This window comes from Lampetra planeri, chromosome 53 (genome assembly GCF_965212315.1).
Source record: "Lampetra planeri chromosome 53, kcLamPlan1.2.h2, whole genome shotgun sequence".
Taxonomy (NCBI): domain Eukaryota; kingdom Metazoa; phylum Chordata; class Hyperoartia; order Petromyzontiformes; family Petromyzontidae; genus Lampetra; species Lampetra planeri.
The window spans coordinates 7252328-7271581 of NC_136159.1; the positions used below are offsets into that span (position 1 = coordinate 7252328).

The 19254-nt window shown below is 55.5% G+C and overlaps 1 protein-coding gene across 5 annotated transcripts in view; it reads left to right on the top strand.

Annotated features, from left to right (window-relative positions):
- The window catches only part of LOC144734938 (S phase cyclin A-associated protein in the endoplasmic reticulum-like), a 229050-nt gene that overhangs the window by 39845 nt on the left and 169951 nt on the right, over positions 1 to 19254 (top strand). For 3 of the 5 annotated variants that reach the window (XM_078617403.1, XM_078617405.1, XM_078617406.1), the window contains exons 4-5: positions 2350 to 2574; positions 18760 to 18860. In XM_078617403.1, the coding sequence (XP_078473529.1) occupies positions 2350 to 2574; positions 18760 to 18860 (326 nt within the window). The remainder of the gene's footprint in view (positions 1 to 2349; positions 2575 to 18759; positions 18861 to 19254) is intronic. The other 2 variants (XM_078617404.1, XM_078617407.1) reach the window with 1 other exon arrangement.

Consider the following 19254-nt stretch of genomic DNA (forward strand, 5'->3'; position numbering starts at 1 on the left):
CATCATCATGTCAAAACCATGATCATCATCACCTCCATCATCCATCACTGCCACCACCGGACCATTCACCACCACCACCAGGCACGGCCATCAATCTCGGCACGTTCCTCCCTCGCACACTCCCCGGACAGCGCTTCTCCCCCGCCCTCCTCACGGTGTTTACATCGCTCGCTCTCCTCCCCGTCTGCTGCTGCTGCTGCTGCCCTGTCTGGCACACTCCCCCGATGCACCCCGGGATGTACGGACGTCTCGGTGATTTGAACACACATTTTTGTAATTTCATCCCAATATTGTCCCGAGCGTGTTCGCACTGTCATGTCGGTGGCGTGGCTTAGCCGTCGCACGTCCGCCGCTTGCTGCTGAGCTTCACGGTTCGAATCCAGCGGCCTTCCTGGTTATTAGTGCAGGTGTTTTTTTTTTTTGACCTAGAAACAGGCGCCATCTGCTACACAGTGGACGTGACACGAGGGTAGGCCTCCGTGCGCTGGCGTCGTGGTCCAAATTTGAAAAATTACCCGCAAATTACTCAATTGGAATATTATTAGAAATCGTCACCGCTAGCCCCCCCCCCCCCCCCACTGCACAAACTTAACAGAACCCTCCTGAAAAAGAGTCATGGGTCTCACTGAGGCCCCTCATGGGAACTCTTGCAGACCGGTGCAATGCTTCGTACGAGAGAACGGCCCGTGGAAGCGGATAGCACAGAGCTACTGCCAAGATCCATTCCGGTGACCTCTGGACAGCACAGTAGGCGGGCAGCACTTTCATGTTCGTTGCGTTACGGTCAAACAAACGTACGCTGGAATTTAGCCCGATGAAGTACGCAACCAAATCGAACGATGGGTTTATTTTGAGCAGTCATTGGTGACCATATCCCTTACACTTGGGAATCCAGTTTCATCACATTGCGGCCGAACCCTGGATTAGAACCCAGGCCGTCGTCAGCTGTGCTGGCTCAACACTCTGACCTCCGAGCCACCTCCACACAGGTCAGAGGTCACAAACGGGTTTTAATTTTTTACCCGTACCTGTACCCGGCCGCACCAGGGTCGCAAATGGGTACCCGTACCCATACCCGGCCAGGTACGGGTTCCTGTTCCATACCCGTACCCGTACCCTACCCGAAATGAGTGACAAACGGTGACTCACCAGTGACTCACGGCCTACCCGTACCCGTACCCGGCCGCACCAGGCTCGCAAACGGCTACCCGTACCCGTACCCGGCCGGGTACGGGTAGCCGGGTATCGGGTAGGGTACGGGTATCGGGTACCCGGTTGCGACCTCTGACACAGGTGCTTCTCAACATCTCCCTCTCGACAACTCCCACCTGTCTGTGCTGCTCCCTCCCCACCCCCCCATGCGGCCTGACTGGCTTGGCTGACTGCCCAGCTGAGGGAGGCTCGCTACTGCCGCTGTCAGAGGGAGCCGGGGAGCGCGGGTTCGGGCAGTAGCCCGCGATTGCAAACGGGTTCTCAGCTGTAGTGAGTTGATCGTATCAGTCCTGTGGCCAAAGTAAACCCATCATATTCAATTTGATGTTGGTTCAGCCAACCCTATAAAATCCCAACATTAAGCTCGGTAAATATGGATGCGCGTGTCCTTGTCACACCAGACAGTATGTTTATTATTGGAATGTAGCGTGCGTCGGAAAGGTTAGGTTAGTTCATGATTTGCGTGTATTTTTTTTTATAAATAACGGATTCTCACATGCACGAATCTGTGCACGCATCATGAGTGTGATGATGAATATTTATTCAAGAATCACAACACTCGCTCACTCACCCACCCACTCGCTCACCCATCCACACACAAACCCACTCGCTCACCCACCCACTCGCTCACCCACTCGCTCACTCACCCACCCACTCGCTCACCCATCCACACACCAACCCACTCGCTCACTCACCCACCCACTCGCTCACCCATCCACACACCAACCCACTCGCTCACCCACCCACTCGCTCACCCATCCACACACCAACCCACTCGCTCACCCACCCACTCGCTCACCCATCCACACTCCAACCCACTCGCTCACTCACCCACCCACCCACTTCCCTCACACTTGCTCCTCTTTGGAATTTTCTTCCATCATCTCTTTTCCCAAGTTCTTATGACGTGCAAAAGTTTAAATATTACACCCTCAATGGTCCGGTTAAAAACACGTACACAATACGTGCAGCGAGTCGCTGACACAAGTCAGAGGTGCCTGTCGTTTTGGGCCTGTGGCCATGTGCTCGGCAATCGCAAATATAAAATAGAAATTAAAAACCAGGAACGGTATTGCGGGTATCGCTGCCATGCCGACCGTGTTCTCTCTCCCTTCTCCGTGCGTTCGCTCCACCAAGCAGCCCGATGGTGGGGAGCGCAAAGCTGGGCAGCTGCTGGGCGGTGGCGGTGGCGGCGGCGTCGGCGGCGGCGGCATCTCCGAGAAGATCCCGTGCAAGCCGAGGCCTCCCAGCAAGGCGGACCTGCGCGCCCGCTACTGGGCCTACCTGTTCGACAATCTGCGGCGGGCGGTGGACGAGATCTACGTGACCTGCGAGACCGACCAGAGCGTCGTGGAGTGCAAGGTGCGTTTCCGCGTGCCGCCCTGCTGCCCGCCGGCTCGCCCACTCGTCCCGTCACCCGCGTACCTGCTCACCGGAACCCTGCCTATAGCCTTATGGCTCAACCGTTCCTTTACCCACTCAATCGTTGGTTCATGCTATGCACCCGTCTGTTAAGTTGCTCGTGTGTCCGTTCGCTTGCTCAACCCCCTCACCTACCTATTCAGCCGCTTGCCTGCATGTCCACCTATTAACTTAATAATGTGCTTGTTCACTAACACATTTACCAGTTCGCTTTACCGAGCTGTCTTACTGCTTACCGGCCCATTAATTTGCTCATCTCCCCGGCTCGTCTACTCACCAGCCCATTCATTTACTCACCGCCCGTTCACTTGCTCACCCACCCCTTCATCTGCCCAACCTTCTCACCAACTCTCCTACTGGCTATGAATGTACTTCTACCCATTGACCTTTACACTTACCTGTTGACTGGTTTAGCTACTTGCTCAGCAGTTGGTGAACTTATCTAACCATTGACCTACACGCTGTACTCACCTGCCTCTTAATGTATCTACCTGCTGACCGGCTCACCTGCTTGCCTGCTCATTGTCTCGCTCACCTACCCTTCCACCTACTTGCTCGCATGTCCGCTTACCGACTGGGTTATCCACTCGCCTGTTAGTTTATTTATCTGCCCTTATCTATATTTATACAGCGCCTTATTTCAAAGGTGCTTCAAACATTTGCTCATTCACCTGCCTGTGCACTTGCTTACATTTTAGTTTACCTACTCATCTGCCCGTTTTTTATTGTTGCTGTCCCCCGGCGCCGTTATTCGCATGGGTCCTCCGTGCCGTGGGGCCTGCAGAACGATCATCCGAATCCCGGCAGCTTCCACACACGCCACACACACACACGCGCGCTCGCTCGGGTTTCAATCCGCCAAGTGGCTGCGCTTCAGCTGCAGCTCGAGAAGGCCCCCGTCTGTCGAGCACGCTAAAGACTCGTCATGGTGTCCCAGCCGGCGATGAGCGCACATTCAACACAAACAGCTTTCAAGTGCCACCTTTCAGGGTTCCCATTGTTCGGTGTGCGGTGGGCACGAGTGCTTTCTGGGGGAGGGGGGTTGCTTTTTGTTTTTGTTTTTTTCTCTCCCCACCCCCTGCCAACCACATTCGCAACCACCACCGCAACCACCGCCATCCACCGCAACCACCACCACCGCCATCCACCGCAACCACCACCACCGCCACAACCACCACCGCAACTACCGCCGCAACCACCACCACAACCACCGCCATCCACCGCAACCAGCGCCACAACCACCGCCGCAACTACCGCCGCAACCACAACCACCGCCGTCGCCATCCACCGCAACCACCGCCATCCACCGCAACCACCGCCACAACCACCGCCACAACCACCGCCACAACCACTACCACAACCACCGCCACTGCAACCACTGCCACAACCACCACCGACACAACCACCGCCGCTGCAACCACCACCACAACCACCATCCACCGCAAACGCAGCCACCGCAGCCACCGCAACCACCGCCACAACCACCGCCACAACCACCGCCACAACCACTACCACAACCACCGCCGCTGCAACCACCACCACAACCACCATCCACCGCAAACGCAGCCACCGCAGCCACCGCAACCACCGCCACAACCACCGCCACAACCACCGCCACAACCACTACCACAACCACCGCCACTGCAACCACCGACACAACCACCACCGACACAACCACCGCCGCTGCAACCACCACCACAACCACCATCCACCGCAAACGCAGCCACCGCAGCCACCGTCCAGCGCAACGGCAATCACAATAACCGCCGTCGGTCTCCAAGCAAAAGGCAGACGCGCGTGCGGAGAGAGGCGATGAAAAGGATAGCAGCAGGCAGGTCTTGAGATCGGACGCTAAACAGGTCAATTGGCGTCTGTCAGTTTTTGAGAAGCCCTCCTTGCTGATTTATTGTGCAAGTGTTTCGAATTTGGAAGTGGTGGCGGGTCGGTTTTTTGTTATTGTCTCATTTGGGGCCGTTGGTGCCATGCAATCACACAAAGCAAGCGGGCGGGCGGGCGGGAGACACAAAGGCCTCCTCGCCTGCGGCAACGCCAGCGTCGCAAAGGAGAGCCGCGAGTCGGGAGGTGGGAGCCAGCGTGGAGGGGGGGGGGGCCGTGCAGGTGCGACGTGGGAGACAGACGTCGGCAGCACCGTCGACGCACCCGCTCCGCTCCGCTCGGGGTTTTTTTGTTGTTGTTGCTGTCCCCCGGCGCCGTTATTCGCGAACACAAATGCCCTCACCTGCCGTCCCACCTGCCCACTCGGCGGCCGCCGTTTTAGCTTTTGTATTTTTTGTCGCTAATTATGGTCGCAATTGTTCTGTGAAAATCCAGCCAAGGAGTGGAGACTTTTGCGGTCGTTTTTTCTTCTTCTTTATATGACGATGCAGAGGCGTGTATCTGCTTCTTGTCATCCCATGGCATACTGGACTGTTGGTCCACGAATGTTTCCTTCACTGATAACTCCCTGCAGTGTTCTCTCTCCACTCATCTCTGTGAGTCGCTCCGTCTCTCAGCCGAGATGCCACCATCCCACCCGCTGTTTGACATCCAGATCGCAGTCTTCCTCTTCCCGCAGCACCTCCGAATGTCCCCTCCATCGCCATCCATTGCAGCTGGTCACCAGTCAATCTTGATCACATGTTGCCCGTTTCCTTGACTTGACCTGACTAAGCAACCTTGCTTTCTCTTTCTATGTAAAGTCTTCAGATAATATCCTTGCTCCTCATAAGAAATGTTAAGAATCCTCTTGGATTGGCTTTTATTTCCGCATTTATCGTTTGTGGAAGGAAAAACCTCCGTGTGACGTCGCGGGTCTTCACCTCTGCTGTGGCCTTCGAGGATCCGTCTTTGGTAACCTCCGGACTACCTTGGAAGCGGCCCGCGTTAACAACAGAGCGGTTCGTCTGTGCAACGCGCACAGATTTAGCCCATGGATTCCGGACGGGGGTGGGGGGGGGTGTGCTGCCTCTTAAGTGCAAATCCACATTTTCTGCGTTTGTTCTTGTTTTCGGGCAAAAAAAATCATTGGTGACCGGGCTGAGACCCATCGGCTCGTTCGCCACACACACGACAAACTGGTTTTCATCTCCGGTGGCCGACCTGGATCCAAACCCAAGGTCTTGGGCGCTGCTGGCTCGGCACTTTGATACGGACATTAGCGCTAACCTCCGCGAGCCGCCCGACCCGCCCACCGCTCTTGAAAGCGTTTCGCTGTCGCATCGCCTTGGGTCACGCAACTTTACTTTGTTGTAGATGGCGCCCCCCCCCTCGCCCTCCCTCTGTCTCCAACCACCAGCAGCCTTGGCTGCCCTTCTGTCTCTCTGCTCCCCCCCCCCGCCCCCGTCCTCCCTGGCTTTCGATTAATTTTACCCAGCGTGCATTTCTTCTTCAGGCGATGGGCATTTTTCACGAGCCGGCTGCAGCCCCGCAGCCTAACATTGTTGTAAAGGAAGGGGGCGGTTATTTTATTTCTATTATTTTTTACCTACGTGACTTTACCGAATAAACCTAAGAGTGTGAAGGGGGTGGTATCCGAACCGGTCCTGGGCCCCGCCTCCCTTGCCCCTTCACCAACCCTCACCGGCGAACGTGGGCGACGTGCAGTCACGCCACCCCCGTGACCGACGCGGCGTGGCTAGGCCTTCATCCAGCAGTGGCCTGATAAAGGGGGGCTCTGCGTGATTGATAAGGAATCGGCACGCATGGCGGCATTTGAACTTTGCCTGCGCCGTTGCCTTAGTTTTTTTTGGTTTCTTGGGTCCGCGGGCTTGTTTCGTAATGAAGCCCCCAGCTACCCTAATTGCCGCGGCGCTTTTGTGCGAGCAAATTGGAAAGGAGAATGAAAGGTTGACACTTACTTTAAACTGTCGCAATAATAATTTGACTGCTGATTTTTTTTCTCTCCTCCTGACTTGATCGTTAAATAATGCTTACAAAAAAAAACAGAAACCAACCATGAGAGAGAGAGAGAGAAAAAAAAACCCCCGCCACACAATTTTGTTTTCAATTCTCCGCGCAGCAATTGCACATTTTTGATTGCAGACCGAGACCTTGCCGGCCGGCCGCTGCCAACGCGACGTTGCATCGTGTCTCTGGCACAGAGAGATCAGACGGACAATTTTCTCCCCATTTTCCTTTCCGTCACCGCGCTGTTATTAACCCCCTTTTTGGCGACGACGCCAGGGAATCTACGCCAAATCCGGCGTGCGCTACGCTTTTCGACGCTTTTAATCCAGCGCTGGGCTACGGCGCATTGAAGGTCGTAGGTCGCAGCCGTCTGCCCGGTGACCCTTCCCTCGAACCCGCGGATTTGTGCCGTTGTGCCGGCGGTTAAACGGCGCGGCCCTCGCCGTCGCGGCCGTCGCTGTCGTCGTGTGCGTCGCGAAAGGGGTTATAACGCAGAATAGGCCGTCATCTCGCATCGTGGCGTTTGTCACAGTGTGCCGAGGTTTTGGGGGTAAATAATCTGTCAGTCTCTGCGGGAGCTATTTAAAAAAAAATACAAATAAAGACGAGTATCGTTGTGTCTCCGCATTGATTATGCACCGACGTGCTTGCGGCCCGGTGTAATGTCTCGCCGTTTTGCCAAGAAACGTTGGTTCATTTTCCGTGCAGTCATTGTTGTTTATTATTATTATTGTTACGATTATGATGTTGTTTTCTTGTAGAGTCAATGTGAAGTCCAGGAAACACACGGGAGCCATTCCCACCTCCCTTCTTTTTAGAATCAATGCCACGAAACACGGCCTTAGGAGACCCAGAGGCCAGGATTAGGCCCATGGTAGGGGGGGTGGAGGGAGGCGTGGGGGGCGTCCGCATGCACGTGAGACATCGCGCAGCGGCGCTGGCAGAGGGAGTCGGGCCGGCCGGCTAAGAGGACAGAGCACCGCTGAGAGCCTGGGTTCGAATCCGGGTTTCGGTCTCCTCTGTGTCACGTTTGCGATAATATCTTGCTTACAGAGTGAGGACCGAGCTGTTGACAAAGGCGACGACGATGACGACAACCAAGTAGAGCGGAGGATGGTGATCATCTCAGCCAGCTCCCCAAATTTGTGCGCAAAAAAATAAAATGATCGCGTTGCATTTGGCTTTTTTTCCACTGAATTTGGCTTCTTTTCCAGCTTCTGAGGACTTAAACATTTGAACTTGAGGCAGGTGCGATGAACTTGCGTGGAATAGATGAACGCTTTGGAGTTAGAGGGAGACAGGATAAAGGACACGCACAAGTTAGTGGGCTTTGTAGGGACGTGTCGCTGGATGGGATAGTTACTGTGGTTGAGATTCGCATGGAATCTGGAGGAGAAAGCCAGCTTGGTTGCAGGTGGCTTGACACGTCGTGAGACCGTGAGGAATGGCGATGGACTTGTGGAGGCCTTCATCCAACAGTGGATAGATCATGGCTGATGGTGATGATGATGAAAATGTTTTCTCCTCGTATGGAGGAAGACGTTGACATGGGACTTGAAAATTGTTTCTCAGACATCTTCCAGGAGCCGAAAAGGTGGTGAACCTCGAGCTGCGTGAGAGTTTCAAAGACACATTTCTTTACGAATGCACTCGTGCTTGCGACGTAGAATTAAGATTAGAAAAAGTAAAGAAATGTACAACAATATTTGATGCGCCTGATCAGCTTGGCGAAGTGTGGTGAAACAACCCTCCATGTGTTTTGAACCCAGCAAATCTGTCTTGCATTCCCATCCATGGCCCCGTTTGCCACCTTGCACTGATCAACGCGGCGAAGTGCAGTCAATAAACCCTCCATGGGACATGGGGAGGCCTTCATCCAGCAGTGGATGAAGACTCGTGGTCCTGAACGTTGGCTCCAGGTGTCCCCAGCCCACGTCGGCGACAGGAGGAGAAGTCCTTAATACCGGCCGAAGCTTTTTTTTTGCGTTAATAATTTATTTGGCCGATTCTTTCCTTCCCCGCTGCACCCGACCGCGCTGCTCTGCCACAGCTGTTTCAGCCGCCCCGTAATTGCTTTTCCGGTCAAGAGGCACCAATGGCATCGCACTCGCACGTCCTTATTTAATTATTATTATCAAGCATTTTTTTTCTTTCCCGCCTCTTCACGTTTGTCCGTCTAATCGAAAGGGCGGTGGCTGAGAGGCGGCGTAAGAGGAGGCGAGCAGCTTGCCACCAATTTGTTTCATTTAATCTCTGGAGTGGACGCCGCTCCACCTGCAGTCGGCCCCCTCGTTTTGACGCCCGCCGCGGGTTAGGGTTGGTGGATCGCTTTGAGAGCGAGCGCGCGGCCTAATGCTCTTCCCATCCCTCCCTCAAGCCCGCCCGCCCCGCCCGCCCGCCTCCCTCCGCCATCTGCGAACCGAGTCAAGCGGCTCACCGCATTTCTGCTGCGCCGGCAGAGGCCGGCGTGATTTTTGTCGTAGCCTTTCAAGGACGGTGCGGGGGCAGGTGGCCTGGTGAGGGCTTGCGGTGCGCATAATGGGCCCCCCTGTTTGTGAGCGCCAGGGCCCCCCCCCCCCCCCCCTGCTGCCGGGATCCTGGGTTCAAATGCGGCCAGCCGCACCTGATTACACACTGGCTCTCGCGCCAATCGTCGCCAACGACGGCACGTTGTGGGCTAAAACGCTCTCGTGTCGGCTTCACGAGTGGAGCGGGGTTCACGGCCTCTGCTTGGCCCCCAATGAAATACACACTTAAAAGGAGGTAAAAAAAAAAGTTGCTGAATCTATTTCTAAGACTTGACACATTCATCCGATTTACGTGACCACCAGGACTTCCGTGCCAAAATCGCCGTCTTCCTAATAACTACATACATTGGGGCGCGACTGTTGCGTGACGAGCGTTAGCCCCTTTTTTTTTTGGGTGGGAATGTACTTCCTTCGAGTCTGTGGACCAGAGGCCACGTGAAAAGGAACTCGGACGAAGCGCTGTGATCCACTTTCGTGGGCCGTTCTCTCACACGACGGGCTTGCACTGCAAGAGTTCCGAACGGACTCTTAGTCTCGTGACGTGGCAACCGCGGTGCAGTCGAGTGACAATTGGGGAAATCGACAAAAAAAAAAACCCACCCCCCCCTCTCTCGCCCATTTTGCACTCGATGGCCGTGGTACTGGACAGTGACTTTCTCTTCCCCTTGTCCCACAACTTCGGTAATCCCTCCCACCGTGCCAGACCCCCTCCTCTCCCCCAAGTTCCTCTAACTTTGCTCGGTGAAACAAACGTTTCACTTCTTATCTGCTGTCCTGTCATTGACGCTCTTGGTAGCTGGCCGGTGTGTGTTCGAGGCCTTCAGGACTGCGAGTAGGCCTCTGAGTGAGTGAGTGAGTGGGTGGGTGAGTGAGTGAGTGAGCGAGTGGGTGAGCGAGAGGGTGAGCGAGTGGGTGAGGGAGTGAGCAAGTGGATGAGCGAGTGAGCGAGTGGGTGGGTGAGTGAGTATGTTGTTGTGACCTGCACTTTGGTGGTTGACTATTACGTGGACGAGACAAAACAATTCAATAGTCCTCAACACGGGTGGAGGAATCAATGCGTGAAGTTCCTGAGAACAGTAACCACGGTGGCAGCACTAGCAGAGTGATAAGGAGACGACCGACCGCCGGACGAGCGAATGACTGCAGAGAAGAAGTGAGCACTTGACCTGGTGGGTAGCTGGCGGTTTTTATGGGGCCGTGCTGTCGTTGGAAGCTGGAGACACGGGCAGGGTGGCAGGGTTGGTGACGGCGATCGCAGATCAAAGGCGCGACAGTGGCTCTCTGTGCCGCGCCCGCCGTGAATAAATGATGCACAAATCTGGTCGCCCATCTGGGAGCCGTGTCGCGAACATGTGCACGACGCCAGCCCTCGCCTCCCCGCCACCGTCACCGGCGTCACGGCCTACAGCTGCAGCACCGGCAGCAACAACTGTCACTGCCACGAACCGCCCACCCACTACCACCGAGTCAGTACCACCACCACCACTGCCCAGTCTGTACCGCCATTACCACAGCCTCCACCACCCAGTCAACACCATTTGCACCATCTCTACCCAGTCAGGGGATCCACGACCACTGCCTCTAACAACACGAGCACTAACGATCACCGCCACGTCTTCCGCACCACCACCACCGACACTACCAACACCAGCACCAAACACCACCACTCTCACCAGAACCAATACCACCAATGCTAGCGCCACCACCACTCGCTCAGCGCCACCATGGTGTTGATCACGATGATAGTTGTGTGTAAATTGAACTTCTTTTACACCACATATAGCCATCCGTGCCAATCGTCAGTTATACTGATGGTAATGGCAGTGATGACAGTTGTTTTGATAATTATGACGGTGGCAATGGTAACGATGGTGGTGGCGGTGGTGGCGGCGGTGGCTGTGGTAGGACGTGTTTGTGGTGATTTCGGCCACTGCTGTCGCCGCCCCCTGGAATCGCGACACGGAGATTCCGGGTCGTTAGCGGTATAGATTGACACGGTCAATTAGAACCTGGATAGCTCCCTGGAACACAATCGATGCTTCCTGCAGATTTGTATCGCAAACCCGACTCGGCACGTTCCACTCGTATGACACTGCTTTTCTCTCTCTCTCTCTGTCTTCTCTTTTCTCTTTTAGTGTCCGCACGAAGTGTGTCCGTGTGCGTGTTTGTGCACGCATCGGTGCATGCGTAAATACACTCACGCAGGCACACAAACACACACATGGTGAGCAGAGGCGCAGTGGTTTGCGCACTGCGATACAAACTCTGCGACGTGAATTTAGTTCCCGGCCACGGCTAAGTCCGTCACAAGTGGTTGTTGAACTTGTCTTTGGCCCTCCCATTCCAAACCACAGGACCACAATATACGATGCTGTACCACATCACTCCATGCCCCAACGCTCCATGCCAGAGCGTGTAACACGGCATTGCCACACTGCTTCACACCAGCCCATACCACACACTCACACCAGGCTATACCACCGTACCACACAACCTCATCACACCACACCGCACAACCTCATCACACCACCCCATACCACATGACCACATCACGCCACATCACCCCCCACGCCGACCCACTCCACACAACCACCCCACACTACCACACACCACCCCACGCAGCCACGCCACACCACACAACCATATCACACCACGCCACTCCACCGCACTACCCCTCCACACCACCCCACGGTGTGCCGCACGGCTCCCACACAAGCACGCCGTACCACACCACCGCACCACCCCACCACACCACCCCACGGTGTCCTGCACCGCTCCACACAAGCACGCCGAACCACACCACCGCACCACCCCACCACACCACCCACGGTGTGCCACACCACCCACGGTGTGCCGCACGGCTCCACACAAGCACGCCGCGGTGTTCCACCGCGCGCGTGTGCACGCTCTCGGCGGCTCTCGGCCCGGCCCCCGCGTCGGGTTACCCACGGCGCCCCGGCGCTCTCAATAGCGCCGATTAGTTCCACGCCTAACCACGCCGCCCGCCGACAACAAATTGCACGCTTTAGCGACGCCTGAATGGAGTGGGCGGAGGCGAGGACGGGTGGGGGGGGGGCAGGATCGGGATTGTCGACGGTGCAGCCGCTGGGTGGGACATTGTGGAGGCGATCGGTGGGACGGGCGGAATCCACGCTTCCGCCCCGGCGCTCCGCCGTGAGCGCCGGGGTTCGCGCTCGGAGCGGAAGCGTGGATTCCGAAAGACTCGACCGAACAATCGGGTTGAATTGTTTTCCATTCCTCCTCCTCCTGCTCTCCAGCGGCCTTAGATGATAGTCGTGATGTTCTTACGAAGTGGCCTCAGTGGGGAGCCTCCCCAGAGCGTTTGGCAAAGTTACGTGCAATCCACAATGAGTACCGCTGTCAACTAAGGTGCAGTGTAAAATGTTAAAGGTGCAGCCCTGCATTTACACACTCATCCCTCTGCCGGCTCCCTCAGGCGGAGTTCTGGGGAGCCCCCTTTCCCGTAGACGGTATTTGGCCTACTCCTCCAAGGTTGGAGTAATACACAGCTCACCCCACCGCTCGCAACCTGTCAGCGGATTTACTGCGGGTGGATACGTTTATCCTGCTGGGTGCACAGAGGCTTTTTAAGAGACTCGCACTGTCGGCTCAAGCTCTGCGCTGGGAGAGAGAATCGAACCGGCGACCTCTAGGATGCAAGTTCGGGGCGCGAAACCATGACGTCATGTTAGTTGAACACGTAGGCTTTCGCGACCAATATTATCCATATATTCGGGTTAGATTGCGTAACTACGAACGTGTCGTTCAACCCGCCACCACTCGACACAGCCAATTAGTAAGGTTTGTCACGTGAACAAAACGTGCCAATTCGTGAATAGTTCAGCACTAACCGGCATGTTGGAGAGCAAACCCACAGCATTTACAATTCGAGCACGACGTTTCGCCGCTAGTTGCAACCAGCATCATCAGGCGACAGCCAGTGTCGTGGAGAAATCCTCCTTAAATATCACGTGACGTTAGCCTGATAACAATACACAACGATAATGAGAGTGCATAATGACATCAATGCATTTGTGCCACTGCCTGTCCTCTTGCATGACCCCCCAACACTCTGGGGGCCCCCCACCCCCACCGCCCCCCCACCCTCCTCCCGCTTGCCCGGCCGCCTGGCGGTGTAGAGTGACGGCGGTTTGCAGACGGCGCCGTGCAGGCTGCACCGCATGCCGCCGCGGTGGCGCGGGCCAGTCCGCGATCAATACCAGAGGCCATCTTATCGACCTGGACAGCACGCGCGCGCACGCACGCGCACACACAGAAAGACAAAGATCACCCGTATAGCCTCTAACAAGCTGTACGGGCACAGCGTTCGGGGCGGGGGTGGGTGGCCAGCACCACGCACGGCTGCCTTTTGTCACCCTTGTGGCGATGATTTTACACACCAGGTACTCATTTCAGAAGACAAAGATCCCCCATATAGCCTGTAACAGACTGTAGGGGCAAGTGCTGTTAGCGAGCACCTATGAAGGCCGGAACGGTACACGAGGGGGTGGGTGGTCAGCAACACGCCTGACCACCTGTCTCCCCAGTGGCGATGTTTACACACCGCACCAGGTAATAATTTGAGGCTGAGTCAACCTCGGGGAGGCCCAGGACCGGTTCAGATAATCGTTGCTGGTGTTGGCCGTGAGCGGGAATCGAACCCGCGTCGCAAGGTCCGTAGGGCAGCGCGCTAACCGCTACACCACCGCTCCCCACACGCACGTAAACACACACCCGCACACATAGACAAAGACATAGACGCACACTTACACACGTGCGCGTGTGTATGTACACACATGCATTGACAAAGGCAAAAATTTCTCCTTGCATCCGACACAAGATGCTGGGGCCGGTGCTGTTTGTGAGCGCCTGTGAAGGCCGGCACGGTGCACGAGGGACCAGCACCACGCCCGGCCACCTTTGTCTTCTCACTGTTGATGTATCGCACGCGGCTCCTAGGTACTCATTTTGAGGCTAAGTCAGCCGGGGGGGTGGGGGGAGGGTGCAGGACCGGTTCGTGCGTTTGCTGCTGATGTAAGCCGTGACCACGAAGCGAACTCGGGTCGCCGGGTTTTTGACAGAGTGCGCTCACCACTTTGCAACTGTTCCACCCGGTACTCGTTCACTCGCACACACACACACACACGCACATTTTTACGCTCGCGCGCGCACGCACACAAACATGCGCGCACGCACACACTCATGCGTGCACACACAGAAGCATCAAGCGTCCAGAGAAGGCTTTTCATGTTTTGTTATTGTTTATTTATTTCTTCACAATAACGTACATTATATATTTTGTTCCCTTTTTTGTTGTTGTTGCCCCCTTTCATTCTTTGTTATTCTTCCTCCTTCACGAGCGCCGCCTCACTTCTCGTCTGCCTCTTCCATTCGCTTCGGCGTGGCGTGCGGAAGCTTTTTTTTTTATTTAACCCTCGCGATGCCGAGTCGGGGTGGTCTCACGGGTTCTAAACGTGGGACGCCGAATTTTACTCGCTCTGCGCCCGCCTGTCCCGCGAGACGCCTTGAGCAAAAGCGTCGGCTGTGACGGCGCACTGATTGGCGGCGGCGACGCGTTTGCCTCTCGTTGCGGAGGCTCGCGGTTCAGATCCGGCGAACGCCCCGGTCAATGCTGCCGCGTTTATTCACCGTGAAACATGCTACGTTCCTTCTGCTTCACAGTGAACGGTAAAGATTCTGTGACGTCTTTGAGCAAGAGTGGGCCGTTGTGTGGCGGTGTCATTGTCCATCTTTGGCAACTAAAAATAAATGGCCCACAAATTATTTAATTGGAATGTACGCGGCAATAATCGCTCCCTATTGTGACAACTTGGACAGGACCCTCCTGATAAAGACCTCGGCGAGGCTTTCCTGGCTAAACATGCACAACAAAAACAAAGAATAATAGCTTCATCGATTAAAATATATTATTGCGATTCTATGGATCTAGCATGAGCTTAATTAACGTACGTTAATCGGTGGATCGATGCATTGTTACGGCAGCTATACCACCTGCGACGCACACACGCAGTTTCTGTGTAGTCTCGCCAAGCCCTTGCCGGGTTCATTCTCCGTTGCTGTGTAAAGGAATGTTGGTTTCCCTGAACATTTGTTCCTCCGGGGACGATATTTTTAGCAAATATTTATACCCCCAGGGAAATCAATATTTGGTTCAGGGATTCAATATTTTCAAAATATTAGTTGATGGGAAGGGAGGAGGAAGGAAACGGATCGTTGGTGGGATACAATGTGAGAGTGGTACGGGACTCTTCCGTGAGAGAGACGCTGAAGATCGTGAAAGATGGAAAGACTCAGGGGCATCGTCCCCTCCATAATGAGGATGACACCACGTAGGCTAGATTGACGTAGTTTGTCGGAACAGATGTTCGGCGTGGGGGGGGGCAGGTGGGTTCGTCTATTGAACTCCGATACCGGGGGGCCACCTTGGTTCCCCTTCTGGTTTGCTCATCCGCCGCCGGTCGCGAGAAAAGGTGGTCGAACAAAAAAAATAAACGGGCGAATGGAGATATTTCAAGAACGCACCCGATAGGGATGTGGTTTTTGCGGCTGGCAGCGGCGCAGGTTGGTGTGGGTTGCCGTGGTCTCCCCGCGGGAAAGCAGGCGGCGGTGGCGTTGCCGGCGCCGCGGCGGTGGCGGCGGGGGGAGAGGTTGAAGTGAGCGCCGGGCAGGCGAGGGGGACCCGAGGGCAGGAGTGACGCTGCGGAGGGACCGCGGGTGGAGGCTGGGCCTTAAACGGGGAGGAACGCCGCACAAAGACTCCAAGGCATCGTTTTCAGGAGGGTCCTACTGAAATTGGTTTTAATTTGAAGGTCCTTTTAGCCAACGTAGGAGCTGTGTATACGCGAGGGAGGATAACCGGGGCACTTGGAGAAAACCCATGCGTGTCTTTATTCTATCACTGTGTGGATGAAAACCAAATGGAGATTAGCCCACTTGCTGTACCGCCTTCTCTCGGCCAGCCAGGATATGCCACCATCTCCGATGCCCACAGGAAGGGAGTTTCACAACGTTTGTGTCATCCACCAACCCTGACCTTCGCATCGCTGGATCTTGCAGGCGAGCGGTGGTGCTGAGCTACGGTGCTGTTTGTACGCAGAGGGATGCTGCCACCCTGCAGCGGTTGAGGCACTGAACTTGCAATCCAGATGTCGGCAGTTCTTTATATTTTTTTTGTTTAGTTTGTTGTCCTTCCCACGCACCTCCGATTAGCATGGTTGGCTACGTATGGTGCGAAAGAAGTGCAACATACTTACGTACTCACAGTTGGATTCCATCTCCCGACACGGCAATGTCAAGTTTCTCAAATCCCCTCGCCTCTGTCCATCGATGCAGTGTGAATGGGCGCACCGCAGTTAAGTCGGTCGGCAGGTTGCTTGCGTCGGAGCAAATTCTGGGGTACTGCCACCTCTTGGAAGTGTTGCAAGAGTCGGCCAAAATACCTTCCAGAGGGGCTCGCGAGAGCTCTCTGTTGCGGAGACGCTTCTGACGGCAGTGGCGTGACCAAGCGATCTTAGGCTGCTTCCCCCGTTTGCCCGAAAGCTGAGCCGGGCTTGCACGGCCCCCTCTCGCGCTGTCATTCAATGGGCGAGATCCGGCCAAGGCCGCAGGCTCCAAGGGGGTTGTGCCACCCCATTCCGACCACCCCGGGCCTCCCTTCGCCAACACTTTGCCCCGTCTGCTAGGATCTACTCCCCCCCCCCCCGCCTTTCCCCCCCCCTGCCTTTCCCCCCCCCCCTCCATCAATAACTCGGCTTCGACGCTGCGCATTGCAGGTGTCTGCAAAAATAAACCCACGGCCCTTTTGCATCGATTTTCATCGGCAAGGCCTCTTCCCTCGTCACGCGCGTGGCCTTGACGTTACTTACCTTTGTACGGATCGCAACATACGCGCGCTCGTTTCGCGCGTTCGTGCAGTTTTTACAACGGCAAGTGATGTCGTGTGTTGGGTGAAGGAGGGGGAACAGAGGCGTTGGAGCACAGTGAAGGGCAGCAGTGGATGCTGCTACGTTGCCCTCTGCTGCCCACCACGGCCCTGTGGTAACCTACCACGGACGGTAGAGAGGGGGTCGTTTCCTGTGAGGTCGGCAGTTCAACGGCATCGACTCAAGTCCATCCAGAGTTTGCGTCTCTTGAGTGAATGCTGCTGAAACGATGCACTCCCAGAAGGGTGTGCCGGCTGACGGACCGTGCGAGACACGTGTTCATGTTTTACGTGGACGGATATCAAGGTGGTCACCTGTCCAAGCGTTGTCCAGGCTCAAACCCACTTTGCCTTTGGGGTGTGACCAAGTGGGGTGCAGACCGGGCGCATTCTGGGCCATTTATAAGAATGTGGAATTTTCTCTGGACCTAAATTTTGATTTAAAGGTTTTTTTTTGCTGTGGATTTCACACCTGATGATGATTGCTTGTGTTGCAGTCGAGACGTCGTGAGAATTGTATTGTTTGATATTTTTATCATTTTATTATTTCCCTTCTACGTGACTTTACCGAAAGAACCAACAATATGTATCTCTGGACCATCAATAGAGAAGATCGCTGTTTACCGTGCATAGAGGGCAGCGCAACAAAAATCCATTATTGTACTGTACTACGCTCCCAACGTCTACGCGATCCACCTCCACCATCCCGCACCGACCAGCGTGCGCGGTGAAGCATGGTCAGGCGGTTCCCGCGCCCCGCACGGCGTGGGGGAGGTTCTCATCCAGCAGTGGATCGACCAAAGGGCTCTCTACACGAGCACGTTACAAGCACCAGGTCGCGTGTTCCTCCGCGCGGCCCCAACGCCGCTCGGAATCCCCGAGCGGTTGAACGTGGCTGGCAAGGGGACTATCGATTGACACGGTCGGGTTTCCAATTGGAAGTAGGAAAAAATTGCTCTCCTCACTTGTGGGACTGTATCTATGTTCATCGTCCGCCCCATTCACAAGTGCCGTCACGAGTGCGTTTGTCCGAATGAACAAAATGCGGCGGCGTCTCGCGGCTGGTCGTGGCGGTGAGTGGGAAGCGGTGGGAATCGCGGGAGTGGCTCAAGGGTCGGCACCCAGCTGGCACGGTGACCTCTGTGACCTCTGTGACCTCTGTGACCTCGCGGGGTCTCGCGCAGCAAAAGTCCCGTCTGGTCTCTGTGCACGAGTTGATCTTCCCGCTCCGTCTCCTGCGGTGGACGTCCTCTCGGAAACGTTCCCTTCTCTGGCTGCCGCTCCGCCGTCAGACTCGACCGCACGGACGTTCCTCCCTTTCTGGCCGCGACGCATCCCGCCAAAGCCTGCGTAGTTCTTCCTGCGAGTCGGGGTGGGCGCACGTTTCTCTAGTCCACGTGTTCTTCTGTTCTCTTTATCGCCCTCTCTGTAATTCGTCGCTTGAAATTGTCAAAGAAGTCGTTGGACAGGAAGGCCGCGTCGAGTATTTTGGCATCGAGGGCCTTTCGTGGTGCAGCTGTCGTTCGACCCTGCTCGATCGACGTCACCTGAGACAATTTAATTGTTTTTCACAGACAGTGCCGTGTGCCTCATATTTAGTATTTTTTGTCGGGCAAATATTTAACAAGAATATTACGCCCACTTATATCACCGGACTTGGTTAAATTGACCTCTCACCAATGGCCCGCACTGCTGCTGTTGTTGCTGCTGTGTTCTACACCCGTACAGGAAGTACTCATGATGCTGGACAACTACGTGCGAGACTTCAAGTCCCTCATCGACTGGCTGCACCTGCAAGAGAAGCTGGAGAAGACGGACGTCCTGGACAGGTGTGCACGGGGGGGCCGCGCGTGCCGTCACCGCCACATGTGTAAACGGCGGTTGATAATGTTGTTGTGCGCGTGCGTGTGTCGTGTGTGTGTGCGTAGCGGTTAGCGTGCTGCGCTACTTACCTGGCGACCCGGGTTCGATTCACGGCCATCACCAGTGACGATTATTTGAACCAGTCCTGGACCTCCCCTAGGTCGACTCAGCCTCAAATGAGTACCTGGTGCGATGTGTAATCATCGCCACTGGGGATACAAAGGTGACCGGGCGTGGTGTGGGCCACCCACCCCCTCGTGTGCTGTGCCGGCCTTTATTGGTGCCCGCTAACAGCACTTGCCCCAACAGTCTGTTGAAGCTATATGGGGGATATTTGTTTTAGTTTTATGCGCAGCGGTG